This window comes from Lepidochelys olivacea (genome assembly GCF_965140295.1).
Source record: "Lepidochelys olivacea isolate rLepOli2 genome assembly, chromosome: 10".
Lineage (NCBI taxonomy): Eukaryota > Metazoa > Chordata > Testudines > Cheloniidae > Lepidochelys > Lepidochelys olivacea.
The window spans coordinates 33959126-33981095 of record NC_140420.1 but is presented as its reverse complement, the minus strand read 5'-3'; the positions used below and the strand labels follow the sequence as shown (position 1 = coordinate 33981095).

The window sequence follows — 21970 nt, the reverse complement described above, 5'->3', positions numbered from 1 at the left end:
GTGTTGGGACAGGACCAGCTCCATAGCTGGGAGCCAGGTGGTGGCGAGCAGGCGATTTGGAGTCAGGGTGGCAGGTTGCTGTTCCCAGGTCCCACTGACTGGCTGTGTGAATGCAGGGCAATGGCTCGTCTCCGCTGTGTCCCCATGTTCCCATTAGAGGGAGGCTTTGGGCTTCAGGCAGGAATGTCTGGGAATTGCTGTGAAAGGGTAAGGGGCTCTTGGAGAGCAGGCCCCAGCTCCTGGGTCGGTGGCGCTATGAACTTCATGCTCAGCATGTGCGACTGGCTCTTTTGCTCCAGCCCCAGTGTCCCCAAGAGAGCTTTGAGATCAAAGAGCAATGAGATTCCCAACAATACTGAACCCCTGAACCACTGGGGACAAGCGCCACCCCCACCCTCGCCTCATCCCCCCCCTCCAGGCTCGCTGGCTGGCAGCTCTACGCGCTCCTCCCCCCACCGCCTGACAGCCACTGCAGAATACCCCAGTGACCAGGCTCAGCTCCCTCGTGGCTCACCCACCCACATAGCATCCAGTTGGGTCCCCCCACAAGCCTGACCCTTCCCTCCCTCCTCCTGGCTCTCACCACTAGGCTGTTCAGCCTCTCCTTGATCCCCTGTTGCATCTCCTCCCCCCAGCCCTGCTCCTCCTCCCCACCTACGTGCCTCCGGCCCATGGCCCTGAGTCCCTCCTGCCACTGCTGTGAAGACCTGATGCCCTCCCACCCCCTTCCCACCTCTGCCCGCTGCCCTCCTGCCTCCTCCCTGCAACCCCAACTCCCTCCCACCTCTGCCCTGCAGCCCGACACCGTCCCTTCTCCCACCCACTGCTCCAACTCCCTGCCCCGACACCCTGCCTCCCTCCTGTCTCCCACCCGCTGACCCGACTCCCTCCCACCTCAGCCCACTGCCCTGACTCCTTACATACAACACACTAGAGTATTAATGACCACCATGTTACCAGTTTGCGTATAATTCCTTAGATGACACCCGTTAGATACAGATTACGACAACATGGTGTTGGGGCAATGAGTGTAGAAGGCTGGATTGGGGGAATGATGGTAAATACTGAAGAAGACAGGTCACTGATACAAGCGATCTGGATTGCTTCGTAAACTGGGGTCAAGCAAACAATGTGCATTTTAATATGGCTAAATGTAAAAGTATACATTGGGGGGGGAAATGTAGGCTGTACTTACAGGATGGGGGACTCTATCCTAGGAAGCAGTACCTGAAAAAGACTTGGGGGTTATGGTGGATAATCAGCTAAACATGAGCTCCTAGTAAAAAGAAAAGGAGTACTTGTGGCACCTTAGAGACTAACCAATTTATTTGAGCATGAGCTTTCGTGAGCTACAGCTCACTTCAGTGCGACACTGGCCAAAAGGGCTGATGTGATCCTGGGTGCATTAACAGGAATCTCAAGTAAGAGCAGAGAGCTTATTTTGCCTCTGTATTTGGCACTGGTGTGACCACTGCTGGACTACTGGGTTCAGTTCTGGTGTCTACCACTCAAGAAGGATGTTGATAAATTGGAGAGGGGTCTGAGAAGAGCCACAAGAATGATGAAAGGATTAGAAAACCTCCCTTACAGTGACAGACTTAAGGAGTTAAATCTATTTAGCCTAACAAAGAGAAGGTTAAGGGGTGACTTGATTACAGTCTGTAAGTACCTACATGGGGAATATTTGATTGGTTCTTCAATCTAGCAGAGAAAGGTCTAACATGACTCAATGGCTGGAAGTTGAAACTAGACAAACTGAGCCTGGAAATAAGATGTAAATGTTTAACAGTGAGCGACATTAACCATTGGAACAACTGACCAAGGGTCATGGTGGATTCTCCATCACTGGCCATTTTAAAATCAAGACTGCATGTTTGTCTAAAAGATCTGCTCTGGGAATTATTTTGGGGAAGTCCTATGGTGTGTGTGCTACAGGAGGTCAGACAAGATGGTCAAAATGGCCCCTTCTGGTCTTGGATTCTCTGACCCACTGCTCTGACTCCCTCCCACCTCTTGCCTATTTCTCTTGGTTCTTGTCTCCCACCGCCGTCCCCTCACAGCTCTGCTCTTCTCTACCTCTTCCATCTGCAGGTCCTCTCCCATCTCTCCTCGCCAACTTCCGAGCTCTTCTGTGCCACTCCCCACTTCCCATCTCCATTTCTCTGAGCGTATTCTGCACCAGACCCGCCTCAGCCACCTCCTGCTTCATAGCCTTCCCACTTCTGAATTGAAACACCATGCAGGAGTGAGAGGCTCTCCCCAAGGGACTGACTTTGGTGAGCCACTGAAGGTGGCCAAAGCAAGCCACAGCAGAGGCACTAGCCCACTGCAGGGACCCTGCAGACTCACGTGCTGTCTGACCATCTTTGGATATATCTGTACTGCAGCAGGAGGTGTAATTCCCAGTTTGGGTAGACATACACAGGCTAGCTTTGGTCGAGCTAGCGTGCTAAAAATAGCAGCACAGCCAGGGCAGCACAGGCTAGCCACCTGAGTACTTAGGGATGCAGATGGGATTGTACGCGGGCAGCTAGCCTGAGCTATCACCCATGCCACCTTACACTGCTATTTTTATCATACTACAGCGATCCAAGTTAGTGTGTGTACATCCACCTGAGCTGGAAACTGCACCTCCCCGCTGCCGTGTGGACAGACCCTCTGCGGCTGTTCTGTCCCGTTGATGTGACCAGCTTGCTGCTGCTCGTGTCCATGTGCTGGAATGTTGCAGGACTGGCTCTTCCTTATTGTTATTTACACTACAGGCCAAACCTAACGCAGCGATTGGAATCTTTTAAAAACAGGTTATTTTTCAGGTGCTTTGCTCTCCTAATATAGCACCTGGCTGCTCCGAGTGCCAGTTACGAGGGTTCAGTGTACAGGGAATCGCTCCCCAAACAACCATCCATACTGCTCAGGGGAAGCTCCAGCATGGTCCCTGACCAGGGAGGCCTGGGGAAAGAAACTGATCTGACAGAGTCAAGTCGCACAGTGCAGGATCTGGGTCCAAATGATCATAAAGGCCAGGGGCGTTCAGGTCCTAGGTTTGACCATGCTCCTCTCTCCGGTGGTAGTAGTATGAACAGAGACTGTGCCCCCCCTAAGTGCAGGTGCTAGTGTCCGCAGGATGAGGCCTGCTGGGCTGAGCTGGGCCCTGTGGATGGCCTGACTGGCTGGGCAGGCAGTGCTTTGAGATCCCTGGATACAAAGTGCTAGCATGCCAAGCACTGCTGTTAATAGCAGTGCAAAGCACTGTGCCGGGTGAGACTGGACACTGCTGGGCTGGAGGGCAGTGGGGCACTTCCCACGCTTTCTCCAACACAGCATTTCGGAACATGGCCTGTGAAGGACCATCAAAGGGTCATGGGAGAAGACTAAAGGAATGGCCTATGTCAAGCTCTGGTTGCTCTCTGAGAGAGCCTGACAGTGCTACCCATTTTCCCTCGCTTTGGCTTGGGTGAGGATAGAACTTTCTGCTTGGCATCTGCTTGCCAGCTGGAGTACACAGGAATTATTCCCTTTTGAAATGCGTCCCTGGTATGTGGACATTAGACTTTTCAGGGGATTATTCAGACTAGTAGCAACTGTTTGGGACAGAGACGCTATAGCCAGTAATGCTTTATTTTCAGCATCTGTTGAATTACAGAGAGGGGCCCATGGAAAATGCAGGTGACATCTCGCGGAATGCAGAATGAATTCATTACAGTCCTGTCAGTTTCAAAGAGTGGCAAATGTTTTCCTAATGAAAGGCCACTCACAATAAATAGGACTCTAACATTGACTCTGGGTCAGGCTGCACCCTCAAATCTATTCACAGGGGTCTGCTCTTCTTGTGGCCAGTACATTCTGCATCCCCCTTCCTTCAGCTCTTGCCCTCACCTCTATTATCGATCCAGCAAACACACACCAGCTAACCACCAATTGCTATGCAAGAAACAGAACGTGGACATGACCCTTTATAATTTGCCACACACAAGTGGCTTTTCAAATATAAATGTTCTGGGCTAAGCCCCAGCCAGTATATTTATAAAAGGTCACTTTGCTGGTTTTCTTGAGAATTTTATACTGTTCACATCTGTTCTGAACACTGCTTCTGCTGCGGTGGAGCGCAGGGGGCAGAAGGGTTCTAGCAAAAGGCAAGACCCAGAGGGAGCAATTGCTGGTATGTCTTACTGGGGCTAAGAGATACTCGACAGTAATCTCCTAAATACTGTCCATGTAATATAAGATATTCTCTCCAACAAACACCTGTTTGCATCCGACTTATTGATAGGAGCATTAAAAGCAAGATGGCACCAAGGATGGTTTGTGACACCCATGGATCAACAGGGATAGCATTAAAATTCATTTATAATAGCCTCAAATTAGAGATTTTGTAACATGCTGGGACTCCATATGCAGCATTGTTTTAGTAAGCAACCGACTTTTACCCCACATCACACACACATATGCATGTGTGAGTGTGAGCACACACACATATTGTGTAGGCATATGTAGGCTCTTTTGAGGAGAAGAACAGAATCAACCTCAGATAAAACTGACTGCTAATGTTCTAATCATTTAGAACTGCAAGTTTCTGCCTCGGGGGGCACTGAAGATGTTGCCAACTTTGTTGAGAATCACTTATCAGCTGGAGACCAGAGCCTAGAGGGGAATGAAGGGGTACTTTGCCCAGAGTCTGTACCTCCTGAGAAGACTGTTCTCCTCCAGCCTGCAGACAGCAATGAGGCAGCAGCCCAGGAAAGGAGCAGAATGCCACATGACTGTGGTTCCAAGACAGGTGCTGATATAAATATCCCTGTTGATGGCTCGAACAATGAGAGCCAAGAGGAGGACAATGACGCGAACGCTGCTAATGCTTCTTCATCGGTTTCAGAATGTGCCCCTGCCACAGGCAGCAGTGCCGATGGAGGTGAGATTGTGGTGAGAGAGGGAGAGCCAGCGGAAGGGACTCCTCTCCCAGAGGAAGACACGGAAGGGCTGCTGGCCAAAGAACAGCCCGGAGGCAGCAGGAGCGAAGCTGCAAAGGAGAGCGAGGAGGATGGGGAGCTCCATGTGGCAGGGGTGGAAATCAGGCTGGAAGAGGCTGGGAGTGAAGAGGACAGGCAAAACTCTCCTCCAGCCACAGCAGGGAGTTTTGAAGAGAGCACCCGCCTGCCTGCAGAGGAGAGGCCAGTTTCCCAGGGTGGAACAAAGGCTCTGGCTAGAGAGGAGGTAGCAGCAGCAGCAGCAGCAGAGCGCCACTCAGGGCCTGACAATGGCAAAGATACTGCTGAAAAGGAACGTGAAGTCAGTGAGGCCTCCCAGAGGAACACGCCTCCCTTGCAGGCCAGCGGGGAATCGCCCCCTCAGGGAGATGGACGTAGTACTGAACCTGTTCTGTCAGAGCCAGAAATTCTTGAGGAAGAGGGGACACAGCAGGAGGAAGGCTCTAAAGAAGACGAGAGCCGTATTCCACATGCCAGCCAAGGTGCCAAATCTCACGTGCAAGGTGGGGATCATACAAACGAGCAAGACAAAGAAGTCTCTGGCTCAGAGACCAGTCATGTCTCTGGGGACCCTCTCGGGGGCAATGGACTAGCTGCAAAAGAGAAGGAGCCTGATTCAGGCAACAGAACTGGTGACAGTCCTGAGGGGGAGACCGCCACTGGTGGCCAGCCAGCAGAAAAGGACAGAGAGGAACCAGGCACTGCCTTGGCTGAGGGAGTGGGAGAAAACCCTAACTTGGAAGCAGAGGAGTCTGAAGAAAGTTCAGAGGAAGAGGATGATGACCAGGCCGAGTCTGAGGAAGAGGGTGATGACTCATCAGAGGAAGAGGGTGATGACTCAGCAGAGGAAGAGGGGGCTGGCTTGGCAGAGGAAGAGGGTGGTGATGATGGAGAGGGGGCTGGCCCAGCAGAGGCAGAGGGGGCTGGCCCGGATGAAGAAGAGGGTGGTGATCCGGCAGAGGAAGAGGGTGGTGATGAAGGAGAGGGGGCTGTCCCGGCAGAGGCTCCTGGCCCAGCAGAGAAAGTCGGTGGTGATCCGGCAGAGGCAGAGGAAGAAGGGGCTGACCCAGCAGAGGAAGATGGTGATCCAGCAGAGGAAGAGGGGGCTGGCCTGGCACAGTCAGAGGAAGAGGCTGAAGAAGTCATTGCCCCAGATGCCCGAGAGGCTGCTAGTGACATGGAAGACCATGGCCATGTCAAAGAGGAACAGATCAGTGAAGCAGAAGCTGAGTCTGATTCTGCAGACCAGGAGAATGCACCCCGCAGAGACATGGAGCAGGACAAAGATCACCCTCACAATAGTAGCCCAACTGTAGCAGGAAGCCTTTCTGTGGATGCGCAGTTAGTGGCAGAAACAGACAGCCCACCTGGCAGCAACCATCCTCCTGCTAGTGCTGTGCCTGACCCCAGACAAATAGGTCTGACTTTTTTGTTACTAGGCGTGCAAGTAGTAATAGCCTAACAGCAAAGGGCATTGGTTAGTGAACCACTATCAAACCCAGAGCATCGCTGAGCTTGGCAGACATTAAACTGCACCCAGTGCACGGCCCTTGTTCTAACGCTTGTGCTAACCAGCTGCTCAGAGCGGAAATCCCTGTCCTGCCAAAACCAGGAGGGGTGGCATTGGTGATATGGGGTGGAAATGGGCTGCAGTTGGTACTTGGGGATTGGTAATGGGAGGTGAAGGCTTTCACCCCTTGGGCATTAAGCTGAATTAGTACAAGGTCAACAGTAACCAATATCCATTGCCATCTGATAGCTCTGCCATGTCCTGCATGAAATGAAGTGTTATGTTCCCTCCCCATTTCCCAGGAATGGGTTGTCCAGCTCCACCCCAGTTAGCACCTGTTGGGAGCCTCAGTAGAGATGCATGGGCCATGGCAACTGAACTCCTCTCTCAGCACTACAGGTGGTCCCTCCAGGACTGGGGGACATTGGCAGGGGGTGAACTGGGCAAAGGTTGGCTTGGATCTGTTCTGCGGATAAAAACAGACAGACATGTCCAGGAGCCAACATGGCCCCTTTCACCAGCATTGAATTCATGTCCTAATACTTCTAAATGCAAAGGAAGTATTTGGTTCTCCACGGCTCTGTGCTTTGTGCAGTCATTGATACCAGTGCAAAGTGAGTGCTAACATTCTGCTGTGATGGTGACTGACATCACTTTGTACCAGTGGGGTAGTCCTGAATGGACATTTACCAGAATGCCCCTGCCAGTGTGACCTCACAGAACAAAATGGCATGCTCCATGCAGCAAATGGACCAGGACACCGTTCCACTGCAATCCGCTCCTAATGCACCAGTGCTTTGCCCTGGCGTAGATGATTACATGGGCCATGAGACAGTAGAGAGCCAGGTCCAAGGAATACAAACACTTCGAAATACTCCACACCTTTCACACAACCTGGCGATTTAAGAGACAACACAAGAGAATTGGATCTAGACTGGGGGAAGTGTCCAGCATACACCAGTTTGCAAAGCTATCAAAATCAAACTAAGGGGAATGAGCTAACCTGGGAATAGCAGGTTAGAACCTGAGCCTTCGCTGGGGAGTCACTCATGATCCCCCTTAGTGATAATCCCTTCCAAAGACGTGAATTCCAAGGCAAATCTTAGATAAGTCTTTACACAAGTCCCCAGTTCTTCACAGATTGCATTATTGTTTCAGAAGGTGCTCTCTGAGCAGTGCTGGGATTGTTTTCCCCCGAGCACTAGAAGGGGAAAGGTGGGTAGATGAACTGGGCATTCAGATTAACACCAAATCATGAAAAAAGGAGGCCTAGGTCCTGCTCCTGAAATGTGCAGCTCATGGGCAGAATGCAAACCCGGGCAGAACCCCATTGACTTCAGCAGCGCTTGGCATGGTCACAGCCACCCGCTCTCACGCTACATAGTACAGGATCGGGGCCCTAGATTTTCCCAGGAAGCCGGCAGAAAGCTGGTAAATTTCCAAATTGCACAGACCGCACGCTCCCGTCAGTCACAGGTGAGTTTGTGGGTGAAGAATGAAAAATTATCCGTCCCATGTTTTCTTTGGACCTACTCATGAAATCTGTCACATAAATTATTCAGCGTTTGTCACTGATTAGCTTCCACAATGAGGAGAATTCCCCCCCCCCCCAACTCCCTTCCCCTCCCCTCACTTAGTGCTCCGCTGTCACATACGGAGCTACTGAGCGGCTGCTGGGGCCCAGATGTAACCAGAGCTGAGTCTCTGTGGCTTTTTTTGGCAAATCCAAAAGCCCTTTCTTTGCATGATGTGTGTGCGCTTCAGTTCAGGTTCTCAGGCTAGTGAGGAGCGTGAGAACAAGAGCTGCCCATGTGGTCAGTGATGGCCCTATTCCCAACAGGATGGGCTGGGAATATGTTTGGTCACAGAGCTGTTTGCAAACCATTCTTGAGCCTAGAGCCCAATCCTGCACTTGCTGCTTTCAGAAGGAGCTTTGCCACGGACGTTAATAGGAGCTGGATAGGGCCACTAATGCATCTATAGAGGTCAAGATACCTACAAGGCCAGACAAACCCCCTGTGTGATACATCCTACTGCATACACTTTGAACACTAATATTCATATTGACATTAAATGGAGGTATAGATATATAGCCCTATTCTGTTCCAAGCAGTTTGTCTTGTGCTACAGCCCTCTCCCCTAGGCTGATGATGTAGCCTTCAGGGTTATTATTATTACAGTAGCAGCTAGAGGCTCCAACCAAAAGCAGTGCCCCCATTATGCCAGGTGCTGTACAAACACATAGCAAGGGCCAGACCCTTTCCCAATGAGCTGACAGTCTAAATGGCAAGACAGACAAATGGTAGGGGAAAGGAAAGATTATTCTCCCCAGTCCCCATTTGAGAGATGGGGAAACTGAGGCCCAATGAGGTGAAGTGACTTGTCCGAGGTCACCCACGGATTCTGTGGCACAGCTGGGAGTTGAACCTGGGCGTGGCAAGCGGCAGGCCAGGGCCGTCCAGCAGGCCCACGTTGCCTCACCCAGTGTCCTCCGTCGTCAATATCAGCACTTTTCATTTTCACTTTTGGTTTGTAAAGCGTGGAAGTGGGAGGCATTTAACTCTTCTGCAGATAGATGGCTGGGTGGAGAGGCAGAGGGGATAGCTAGACTAAAACTGGGCGTTAGCACTATTGCTATTAAAGAGTTGTAGTTCGGGTCTGAACAGCTGCAGGTGAAGACATATTGAAATCTTTCTGCCCATATCAGTGCCAGGCCAGGGACTGCTATCCAGCAAGCTGGCATGTGCAAGTTGATCAGCTGAACATATTGCTTAATGGTTTTCTTTATTATCAAGCATCCCTTTCAGATGAATATTTTGCATTCATAGTATTGATGTCAAGTGCTTATTTCTTAGTTTGCCCAGGGCCATGGTCATCATTGGACATTTTTATATCAAGATTGGATGGTTTTTAAAGATGTGCTGTAGTTCGGAGGGAGTTATTCTGGGAAAGTTCTATGGGCGCTTGTGATACAGACAAGATGATCAGAATGGTCCTTTCTGGCCTTGGAATCTATGAATCTGTGACTTTCCAAATTATGAGGAACATGCCAACAGCACTAAGTGGGTCAGTCGCAGGTCTCTCTCCAGAACCAAATAGAAAGATCACCACATTGCAAAGCCGTAATCACAATTGGCACCAACAGACACCTCTCTTGGGACCCTCAGCAAAGTTTTGTGAGGGCGGGGGAGAAGTGTCTGCAATAAAAACAGAGTGGTGAGCCAAACCCATTAATGACTTAGCGGTTCAAAGATTCTTCCCTGGCAAGGGGGTTAAAGATGCTTCTCAGCCCCCGCTGTGGCCAGGGAGTCACTCACCATGTCATGCTGTGGTTTGCATGCTCTTCCTAGTCTTGATTTCAGACATGGCTAACGTGCTGTTTTCCTTTTTCTCCAGAAGAGACAGAAGATGTTGGAGAGACTGCCAAGAGGGACCGTTCCCATATAGAGAGCACCCTTAAACTGAGTGAGGCTAAACCTGCAGATGACTACTCAGGTAGGAGTGTGGCAACGGGTGTGCGAAAAGGGGGCGGGGTAGGAAATACACTCAGGAAGCAAGTAGGTGGTTGGGTGCAATGGGGGACCCACTCTATTTCAGACATAGAGACTGGGATTTGGCGAGATTCTGTGGCTTCTGGGGCCAGGCCATGGGAGATGGCCATTTATTCAGTAGCCTCTAAGTGCAGACTTGTCTCCCACCTCTGAAAGACAGAATCATGTAGTTAAACAAAAAGCACAAGTGGCAATGTCTTATTTTTTAGTCTTAAATCTTGTTTCTTACAAAGCTGGTAACTTTTCACGTTCTTCTTCGGTTTCTTGCCTCGTAAATGCGTACCTTTCCCCTGGATTTCCATAGTTCCGATAGTTCTAAGACATACACGTGGTGTGCATAAGAGGGAAGTTCAGATAAGAGTCTGGAGAGCCACAAAAATAAGAACAGACATAAGCTCCCCTCAAAGCCAGCCCAATACAGCCCAGCCCTGAACATTTATTGAGGAGCAAAAAAGTTTTGAGCAGCTTTTAAAGAAGTTTTATTTTTCATTTTTGAAACTTATCGTTTGCTGCTGCTCTCCCCAGTGTCCACTGGGACAAGATGAAGAAGCACCAAAATACTGCGGGAAGAGCTGTTCCTGCCACTCTTCTGGCCTGCAGAAATGAAGATGTACTGGGCATGTCATGAGAAAGCCTGTTCTCACTAGCACCCAGACACCACAATGAAGGGCCCTTTAGGAATTTGTGGATCAAATATTAAATAGTAATGAATCATGGGTTTTCTTACCCAATGTACTGATACGTGTGCAGGTTTGGAGAAGGTTGGGGAAAGCATCTGGAGTGAAATCCTGGCCATAATGATGCCAATGAGACTTTTGCCAAAGAGATTAATGGGGCCAGGATTTCACCCCTGAACTTTTGGGTACTTATTTGAACGAACCCTTTAAACCCAATGAATTTCTCCCATCACGAATGGAAAATTAGCGAAAGTTCTAAGGCTTGAGAGGGCCTTGGCAGAGGAGGAGATCTGTGAGGTGGGAGTGGAGTTCGTGCCAGAACCACAGGATTGCTTCCTCTGTGTCTTTTATGGGCGATTCCACAGAAACAAATCAAAACTGAACAATGGCTACAGCCAGGCAGCAGCTACATCCCAGTGAACAGAGGTTAATGCCACAGGAACAGCTCCTGGGACAGGCCTGGAATCTGCATCCCTTCTCTAACTACAGCGCTTAATCCAGAGCATCTCAAAGGGTTTTATTCTGTGGTACTTTATTTTCTAAAGATGGGAACATAGGATTGTAGGGCACCTCCCCGGTCATTGACTCAAGTCCGTTGCTATCATGAGATTTCATGCCCATTCTTAATATCTGTCCCGACCAGAAATCTCTACCCACAACAAGAGGCCTCCTATTCCAACAGCCAAATGGAGATTTGTTTGCTTGTTTATCTGCACTGCCTCTGTGTGCGTACATGAAAGAGAGCCAGGGAGGTAAAGAAGATGATCAGGACACCAGAGGCATCTGGGAATAGCTTTGAGTTTGATTTGTTCCTATTTTATCACCCCTTGAATCTGTAGCAACACTGCAGCGGTTGAGGAAGATCTACCACTCCTCCATCAAACCCCTGGAGCAGTCCTACAGATACAACGAGCTCAGGCAGCATGAGATCACAGGTAAAGCTGGGGGGCAGTAGGGATGCATCGGGCACAGTCAGAGTGTTCTGCTCTGCGTAGGTTCAGAGTACAGACACTGGATCCGTGGAAGACCTCAAATGTTAAGTCTTCCTTTGCAGCAGACAAAGAGATCCAGAGAGTGTTGTTACCTGGGTCCCAATGGGTTTCAGTGTGTGGGAATTCTGTGTATGCACGTTGGCTTTTTAGGTCCTTGCATAACGTCACCTCAATCAGAAGGAAAAACTTCTCCTTTTCCCTGGCAGAGCGCATCAGTGCACCGAGCTGAGGAGCCTCAAGGGCCTGGCTCTCCACTGCCGGCACCGTGTGCAGTCAGGGGCACCTGTGCGATGTACATGTGAAACGCTGCCAGATTAGAACCCTCCACTCACCCCGACGGAGGTGCTTTCTGCCCAGGCCGCACGGGTGTGAATGACTGCACGAGGCCCAGAGAACCAGCCCTCAAGAAGGCACAAGACAGCTGGCTCACAAGGAGGCTTAGGAACCTACTGAGCTCCCTCATGGGTGTCTGAAGCCTCTAAGGAGTAATAGTTCTGTAACACTCCATCCTGTTAAGTACCAGACACGGATGGGTGAACTGCTTCTCCTGAGGTGGTCTTCTGGGTGCAAGATTTTGGCCTAACTTCTCTTTCCAGGGAGTGGATGACTCGGGGGTGTGACGGAACATGGAGCTTTTCAGCTCCAAGTCATTAGCAATGGGAATTCAGCCTAGGCCAGTCGTGATCAAAGATCGGTCCCTCGATGGCTGTGCCAGGGCCCGCTAGTAATTGCTAAGCCCTAATGATGCACTTGTTCCACTCCAAAGGAGGTAAGAATGGCCGCTGCTCCAAGGAGCTTGCAGACTACATGAGGCCCTTGCAATCTGCGTGACACGGCAGCCGCATGGCCCCGTTTCTAATGCATTAGTATCAACATCACAAAATCCTGTTGGCAGCCTCGGCAGAGCAGCCAAGGTCTGAGGTCCCAGTTCAACAGGAAAACTCAGGTGCTCAAAGTTAGACACGTGTACCTTGCTGAACTGGGGCCTGGATGGAACCACAGAGACGAAATGCTCCTCTCTGCTCTAGAGCCAGCCATACTAAATTGGGGTGAGGCACATCAGTCGGGGTGGGCCGGTGATGCTTGCCCTGCTGCTGCCCATGCTACACCTGCCCTCTGGGCTTTTTACTCATGCTACAGAAAAGATAATTAGCCTCTGGGAATGGGGGGGTTACTCCATAGTAGAGTCCTGGAGTTTATCCTTATTGCAAGGGGCTAATCTATAGCTTACGCCCTCCCTGCCTTCCCATCTCTGCTCCCCACAGTTCCACTCATGCACACCCTCAATCCCACTCAAGATGCAAATTCCATTCACCACATTGCAGGTCCCCACATTACTATAGTACATCTGCCCCTCCTCCTGGTGCTACCCTCCCCTCACCTGGGTCAGCATTACTCTGTATCCCACACACATCTGCCATTGCAGCTGTTCTCAGTTCAGCTACTATAGCCCAGCAATTTAACTAGCCCATGATCCATATTTTGCCTTTAAAGATCCAATCAGACAGGCCGGTTCCCTCAGAAGCTACAGCTTTACTGGCCTGGTAGGACTCTACACCAAGCTCAACACCTCATATCTGCAACATTATTTTTGTATAACTCTATTTTGCGAAGCGATAAAAAGGGTCGTCATCCAGCAGGTCCTTCCGGAGCTCCTGCCTCCAAACGGGGCCATGTCTCCTGGTCAGGATCGTCCGTGGCTCACGTAGGTTCTGACTCCCATCCTATTTGTTTGGGTGGCTGGCTGGCTTGTAGGGGACTATGGCAAGCCGCAGTTCCCCATATTTAACCACACACACACACACAGCCCCTCGGCAGCATCTCCGTTTTATGCTCTCTGAGGTAGTCTCAGTTGGATCTTCGATATTTTAAAACCACCAGTGCAAAACAGACCAACAACAAAACACTTCAGTGCATACTCAGTGCTCCGTGGGCTGTAGCAGAAAGACACACCCATCACATGCTAGGAACTCCCTGCATCCATGCCCCATTCCTCCTCCACTCCTACCCCTGAAGCATGGTGGCTCCATTTCAGCTCCTCCAAAGCTGCTTCCTTTTGCAAGTGCTGCATAAGCCAGTGCTTGTGCTCAGCTCTGATTAATATTTGGGCACTGCAGACGGTTTGCTCTGAGATCGCTTGAAGTTTAATAATTCCCAGCCTTTGTTCTCTGATTTTTCACCTCGCCTCTGTGTGCGTGCTTGTGAGTGCTGCGATCTTGTGCATGCCAGTCCTTAGATTCATAGATATTAAGGTCAGAAGGGACCATTATGATCATCTAGTCCGACCTCCTGCACAACGCAGGCCACAGAATCTCACCCACCCACTCCTGTGAAAAACCTCTTGCCTATGTCTGAGCTATTGAAGTCCTCCAATTGTGTTTTAAAGACGTCAAGGAGCAGAGAATCCTCCAGCAAGTGACCCGTGCCCCATGCTACAGAGGAAGGCGAAAAACCTCCAGGGCCTCTGCCAATCTGCCCTGGAGGAAAATTCCTTCCCGACCCCAAATATGGCGATCAGCTAAACCCTGAGCATATGGGCAAGATTCGCCAGCCAGACACCCAGGAAAGAATTTTCTGTAGTAACTCAGATCCCACCCCATCTAACATCCCATCACAGGCCATTGGGCCTATTTACCATGAATATTTAGAGATCAGTTAATTGCCACAATCATGTTATCCCATCATCCCATCTCCTCCAAGGTGTAGAAAGGCACACAGTACTGCAGGATGCTTGTGACAGCAATGTGATCCTCACTTTGGAATCGCCTGGAGCTGGGGTCCAGGGGAGCGGGAAATGGAATTCCAGTTTAGCAGGTAGAGGAACATGCTCGATTATGCATAGACAAGTCTCTTTGTTATTGACACTGCCCAGCTTTCACTTCCAAGCCAGAGAATTTAACACACATTCCAAAAGAGCCACAAGAACAGCAAAGGTGGGTGTTGTTCAGGGAATGTCTACACAGCTAAGTCGCTGGGCACTGTAGTGTAGACACATGGTGCAGCAACAGAGGGGATTTTTACACCCCCTTGAGACGGGGTAGTTACATCGACAGAAGCATTCTTCCGTCAACCTAGCTGCATCTACAGTGGCGCGGGGGGAAGGGTCACACAGGGTATGGAATTATTCACAGCCCTGAGTCACGCAGCTAGATCAACCTGCATTTTAGGCATAGACTAGGCCTCAGACTCGCCAAACAGGGATTTCGCCCTCCCCCGCCTCCCAAACACAAAGCTAATCCCTCCCCAGGCAGACCCATCGTGCGTGGGGTTTGGCAAGCGAGGGCACAGAAATCCAGCCCTGCCTCTTCTCCTCTCTCTTGCAAGGGGAGTGCTGAGCCCACCACCTGGCTGACCGCAATGCGCATTATCTGTACCAGGGCCTGACCCGGCTGGAGTGGATCGGGGGCTGGCCCCGGGAACATTACCATTTTCCATCCTGTGGGGTTGCTGTCCAGACTATGCCACTGGATAGCGTTCTGGTCTCATGTGCGTGAACCCATGGAATTGATATTGCCAAGGAGAACAGTGAAATGCCCACCCTGCACCTTTCACCAGTCTCTGCAGAGGCCTTTGCCCCCCAGCCATGCCAACACCATGGCAGTGACCCCTATGGCGGTTATTAGCCAGTGTGTGATAGTCCTAGCACGATGGAGCAATGGCACCCGCAGGCACTGACATGGAGGGTGGGGACAGGCGCCACATGGCTTCCCAGGAACCAACCTGAATGCTCACCTTGGCATCAGGGCATCCGTTCAGGGACTTCTTTGTGGATGATGTAATGTCCTGGGGACAGCCCCTCCAAGTTCCTAGCCTGGACTATAGAACAGCTGAAATGACCAGAGACACCGCCCCAGCGTTTACACCGACCCCAGTGCATGCTGGGTCAGGGCTCTGGGAGTGTAGCCCATGCTTTTTAGATATCCAGGCAGGGCAGACACACTCTGTCAAGATCACAGTTTATCCACCTCACTCTTGGTTCTCGGTGCCACACTTTCAGGCGCTCTTCCATGGCTAGCCTGGGCCGTAACAGATAGCTGGTGCCTTGTGCACACACTTCCCATTTTCAGGAGGGCTTGGAACTGAAGATGCAGCATCTCGGTGTTCCGTTTGGCACCACTGTCTCCCGAGTCACGTGTCCGTAGCCACACCCCGCTCCATTTGGAAACCAGCGTCTCCACCATTGCCTTTTCTACGGCACATGGTAAAGGGCCAATTCTGTAGCTGCTTTGCAGTCACTCCTGGGGGTCCAGTGCTGTCACCTGCTACCACTTCTCAGACCACTGGCCCTCTCCCACGTCTGACTCAGCAATGCCAGCACTTAAACCAATACACCTGATGCCAAATGCTCCTTCTGCCATGCACCTCCACGCTCCTGGACTGGGCAGAATGGGGGACATTTGCCTGGAATAGTTGAAGCAAAGGCATCTCCCCTGCATGCCCACTGAGAGTAAACAGAGCAATCTGTAGTTAGAGGGGTGGTGATGACTGTGTAGCCCAGCAAGGAGTTTGCACCATGTGTCAGGGAGCCCCCGTGACTCAACAGCCCAGGTGAGCACACTGCAGGGTTGAGTGAGTGGTCACACCTGCCTCCCACTTCCTTTGGCTTCACTGCCAGAGTTTCTCTGCATGGCAAGCTGCTGCTGCTGCGGCTGTGGACAGTACAGGCTGCATTGACTGGTTCCATTTCCTTCTGCCACATTAATAAGCTGACGGTGACATCCCTGAGCAGGGAAGGTCTGAATGTGTCCCAGGTGTGTCCTGAATGCCATCACGGCTCTTCTCTAGAGAGGGGATGGGGAGGATATGTGGAGTTATCTCTGACCCCCTGGTGGCTGTTAGCTCAATAGCAGGCCCAGGCTGGGCCCCAGGCTGACAGGACTCATGATGGATCATACAAGTTAGGGAAAATGTGGAACAGGAGTGTCAGGAAACAGGGGTTATGTTCCAAGGGTCAAACCAATATTCCATGGTAAGTTCTCTTTCTGTTCCTAGCTATCCGTTTCTTTCCCTCTCCATTACACGGCAGCCCTCTGAGGGTTTTGTAACCATGGGACCAGTTCTGCCCTCAGTTACATGGCTGCAGCTTGCGCCCATCTACAGTGGTAGCAGAGCTGAGCAGCATTGCTGTGCCTAGCACCAGTGCTCGGGTAATTTGGGTATTGTAAGATTATTAGCGCTCTCTGCTGTAGCTCACCAGGATCCTAGATCACTCAGCAACTCCTGGCTGATCATCAGCAACATAGCAGATTTTATTTACAACTGGCCAGGCTTGGAGTCTCTTTCTAAAAAGTCTGGAGGCTCCTTAGCTGGGCTGTGTTCAACTTCTCTGGAATGTGTTTGCAGATAGAAACCCTCTCTTTAAAGTGTGCTCATGTGTCAGTCTGAGCTGTGCCTTCTCTTTCCATGCTGGACACCTCTCTGGTGTGTACACTAAGACACTGTGTTTACACATCCCGTAGAGAGGCGTGCAGGCTGCAGAGCAATGGGTGTCTCCATGCATGTGAGTGTGTCTATGTCCATGGTATACGTATGCACTCTCTCTAAGTTAGGGGTGCCAGTTTTCTCTCTAGCATGCTGGGATTGTTCTCCTGGTTCCATCCTCAGAAGAACTTCTGCCTGGTTGGGGAATGTCCTGGTCCAACAACAGGGGCCTGAAGAGATGTCACACCAAATTGCGGTACATGCTGGCAACCCATAACCATGTATGTGTACATGCAGACTAACATGCCTGCACCAGGGACTGCCTTGCTCCTAACCAAAGTATCTTCCACAATCTGGCATCATAGGAGGGGAAACAGGTAACCATAGCCTGATGGAAAGGGTGTGGGACGTTGTGTTTGTGACTGTTCCTGCAGTGCAGCTGAACAGACCTAATTGTGGCTTGTTACAGGCAATTCAGCCGACTCATTTGCTCTGTAGGAGCAAGCAATTCCTTAGTGTGAAGTTGTTACTATTCAATGGGGCTCCCAGCTGGCCCTCACTGGACCTGCAGCTGGAGCCGAATTCCAGTATCCTGGGGGCACAGAGGGTATCTCAGAAGGATGTCAGTGAAGGAGGAAACCTGTCCTTGAGCCACTCCCAAAAGACTGGTCAAGACCTCGCGTCCAATCCAGGTCCACAATCTCGGAGACCAACGAATGGGTTTTTTATTCTAATCCCAGTAATTATAACTCTCTTAGTGCATGCGCCCTCCGTTCCTGCAGGTCATTCATTATGTCATTCTTCCTGGAGTGTTTGCATTGCTCATTGGTTCTGCTCTCTGCCTAGGAGAAGGCTGAACCGACCATCAGCTCTCTCGCTCTCTCTGTGGGTCCTACCAGACCAATCACCTCCTTTCCTTCCTTCTACTCATGTTGCCTTTTCTCTCTCCCCCTGGCCTCTCCCTGCTAACAGCTTACCACGGACGTACCCTGGGCTCCTCAGCCACAGGTTGGTATTGCTGCCTGCAGCCTGCATGCTACTAGCAGCCAGGTAACCTCTTCACTGCCTCTCAACTGTCATTGGTCAAAGGCACTGTAAATCCCAGCCTTCTTCATCTTTCCAGATAGCCACTAGCCAGAACCATTTGACCAGTGCCCCCTGGGCACTAGCCAGAGCCACATGCCCAGTCCCCGCATGCACTAGCCACAGCCATACATCCAGTGCCCCCGTACACTAGTCAGAGCCATACACTCAGGGCCCCTGGGCACTAGTCAGAGCCATATGCCCAGTGCCCCCCCATGCACTAGCCACAGCCATACTCTCAGTGCCTCCTGTGTACTAGCCAAAGCCTTAAACCCAATGCCCCCTGTGCACTAGCCACAGCCATATGCCCAGTGCCCCTGTGCACTAGCCACAGCCATACGCCCTATGCACCCCGTGCACTAGCCACAGCCATATGTCCAGTGCCCCTGTGCAGTAGCAAGAGCCATATGCCCAGTGCCCCCATACACTAGCTAGAGCCGTATGCCCAGTGCCCCCTCTGCTCTAGCCAGAGCCATATGCCCAATGCTCCCTGTGCACTAGCCCCAGCCATACGTCCAGTGCCCCCTATACACTAGCCACAGCCATGTGCCCAGTGCTCCCAGTGCACTAGCCAGAGCCACACGCCCAGTGTCCCCCGTGCACTAGCCACAGCCATATGCCCAGGGCCCCCCATGCACTAGCCAGTACTAGTTATATACATAGGTGTCTTTATTATTTTGCAGTGGCTGGCTTTGTCCAGCAGGCCACACATTCATGGCATCCTTAGATAAACACTAGTCTACGGGTACATCGTCACTGCAAGTGAAGGCGAGGTTGCAGCATGAGTAGGCATTTCTCTGCTGGGTTCAATCTAGCTAGGATCGGTAACAACTACCACTCCATACCAAGGTCCCCAGTTGGTTTGTACTCAGGCACTAGCCCAAGGACTAGCCTGGGCCACCACGTCGTCACTGCTGTTGGTACCCGTGCTAGGTTAGAGCTAGCCTACCCACACTACAATCACAGCACCACTTTGCAGCAAAGGCATAGCCTGTGTGACAAGAGAACTGGTCCCGGTCAGTGTCAGATGTCTGCAGTCCCCCACTCTGCACAGGCCTGCAGAGTGAACATTGCAAGCCTGCCCGCTTGGATGAAATCTGACGGTGCACCAGTGCACGTGACGGTAGCTACAATTCCACCCCCTTTGATGGGGACGGGTGGGTATTGTCCCCTCCAGTGCCCAGCAGCACCCTCCCAGGAACACAGCGTGCCCTTGGCCCCTTCAGGAGGCAGAACTGGCTCTAGCCCTAATGTAGTCTGCTTAGAATGGTATTGCCAGGGTATCTGTGTCACTCCCATGAGGACCATATTTGGGTGATGGGAGTTAAATTGAAATAGGGCCCCTCTAGGATGGTGCCCCAGGGAAAGGTAAGGAGGTGGCTACCCAGTACCGCACACTCCCAGTTGGGTTGGCAGGAAATCCTGGTGCTTGGAGGTTCCTGAGTCTCTCCCAGCCGGTCAGCCATATAGGTACAGCTGAGAGAGCCATACAGATAACAGCAGTGGTGGCTGGGTTGGTGCCATTGGCAAGGACACAGCCACATGACCAGCCAGCAGAATGCTAAGAAATTGCCGCCATTCCTTTAAACCCATCCCTCGCAACACACTCAAAGCACGGGGCCTGCTGCTAGAAGAGCAGCCGTCCTTCCAGAGTTGCTGGTTCCTGACTGCGCAATGACATCATAGCACCAGAGTGCTGAGCACCTCAACCCCCCCCCTTACACTAGCATGCCTGCCAGACACACTCTGGCTTTCCTATTGAATTTTATTTAACCCTCCAGAGACTTTGGAGATATCTGTATACATATGCAGATAGAGTTACCTATAGCTACATGTATCTATCTATAAATACAGCCCATATAGATATATACATACACATCTGTATAAATGTGTATGTTTACAGATCTAGGTCTATAAACATATGTATAAATTATGTATATATAACACAAATGTGTGTATGTATGCATATACAGTGCATATAGCTATAGATATGCAATGTATGTAATTATATAACAGCCTAAGGATTCATTTAGGTGGTGAATGAACAGGCCAGAACTCTAAGGGTTAAATGAGTTTGGCGCACCTGCAGTATGGAGACGATTGCATAATTCTCAGGATATGTATTTACCTGTTGTCCATGGCTGGTGTGTTGTAGGGTTGACAGTGGTAAAGCACTATAGACTTAAAGCTCAGTATTGCCCACAGCAGCGAACCTTCAGGATTGCCCAAGTGGGAGATTAGTTCATTCTGTGGTTCCTAGGGAGCAAGGCCCCCCTGTGAGAGATGACAGTGTCAGTGTGACAGGGTGGACAGGTCCGGAGGTCCCCTTCTGGAGGCCTTGCAGCCATGCCACACCCCACCCCAGAAAAGGGCAATAAATAGGTCCTCCAAGCTGCCTAGAGTGGCTGCATGGGAAGCAGCCAATTGGGGCCCAGCAGGCTAGTATAAGAAATGCTGCAGGGCTCAATAGAGTGAGATCAGTTTCTTGTTAGATCTGGAGGAGAGTGGCTGGCTGGCTGGCTGGCTGGCTGAGGGAGCTGCAGGACCTCACACAGGGCAGTGCTGCCAGAAGCCTGAGAGAGCAAGAAGGAGCTTCAGGCTGGCTGCTGGGACTTCACAAGGACAAGACCCTGAGGTGAGGGTGAAGAATGTGCTGGAGCACATGGGGAAGTGGCCCAGGGAATTAGAGCAGCAATGCAGCTTAGATAAAGGGATGTGGCATGGCTGCTATCTATAGGGTCCCTGGGCTGAGAGCTCAAGTAGAGGGTGTGGGTCTGGGTCACCCCACCAGCCACTGGGAAAGCCACTGGGCCACTGGCACCCCAGAAGGGGAACTTACCTGTAGTGGCCCAGCTGGTGAGCTGTGGCCAGAAGGGCCCTGAGAGGGCAAAGACATTGCCCCCAGGGAGGGAGCCCTGGGGCATCACTTTATACCAGAGCAGGGACAGCTTGTGAGAGATGATACAGGGGGCCCTGAGAGAGGCCCCTGTTGGATTTGTACCCTAAAGCGTTTGCTTTGTTTTTATTTCCCATACTGACTGTGTGTGACTCAGCCAGAGGGCTGAGTCACCAGGACCCACCATGAACCGAGAGAGAACAGGCATATGCACTGAGACAGGGTCACTTGCATGAGGTGAGTGCACCCCATTACAGTCAGTCTGTGTTAGCTGTGCTGTTACTCCCACTCCTTGGGTTGTAATATGTGTCTGGGAGACAGTCACTTCTTGAATTCAAACACTGAATGAAGAAATTCTTCTCTCAAATTAATGGAGACCAAGCGGCTCTTCTGTAAACAGAGACCGGCTGTGGGGCAGGCCTGGCATGTACCATATACACCATGGACCTAACCACAAACCTCTCTACCCAATGGCTAGAGTGAACTCCAGAAATAAGCAACCTCTAAGGATTGCTTTTCATTTAGAAGCAAAATGGCACCACCCATGTTAACCCACTGCAACAAGGGCACCTCTCTGGGTGAGCATGCCCATTAATATACCCTTAGAATCCTACCACACGGCAACGGCCCAGTTGCAGGCTGAGACCTTGTTTCCAAACTACAGCCTAAAAGTGTGCTCCACAGCATGACAGCGTAAGATATTTTTCGGCTTGCTGCCCCTTTTGATGGGTGTATGTATAAGTCCCACAATGCAAACAAACATACTTCAGGAGGCAGTGTGGCCTAGTGGTTAGGGCACTGAACTAGCACTCAGGAAACCTGGGGTCTATTCCCAGATCTGCTGTTGGCCTGCTG

The 21970-nt window shown here is 51.1% G+C and overlaps 1 protein-coding gene across 1 annotated transcript in view; it reads left to right on the top strand.

The window, feature by feature from the left end:
- SRL (sarcalumenin) overlaps nucleotides 1-21970 on the top strand; it is a gene marked incomplete at its 5' end in the record, with an annotated part of 103945 nt that overhangs the window by 60388 nt on the left and 21587 nt on the right. The window contains 2 exons of the mRNA XM_084640696.1: nucleotides 9892-9990; nucleotides 11563-11658. Coding sequence (XP_084496822.1) covers nucleotides 9892-9990; nucleotides 11563-11658 — 195 coding nt within the window. The remainder of the gene's footprint in view (nucleotides 1-9891; nucleotides 9991-11562; nucleotides 11659-21970) is intronic.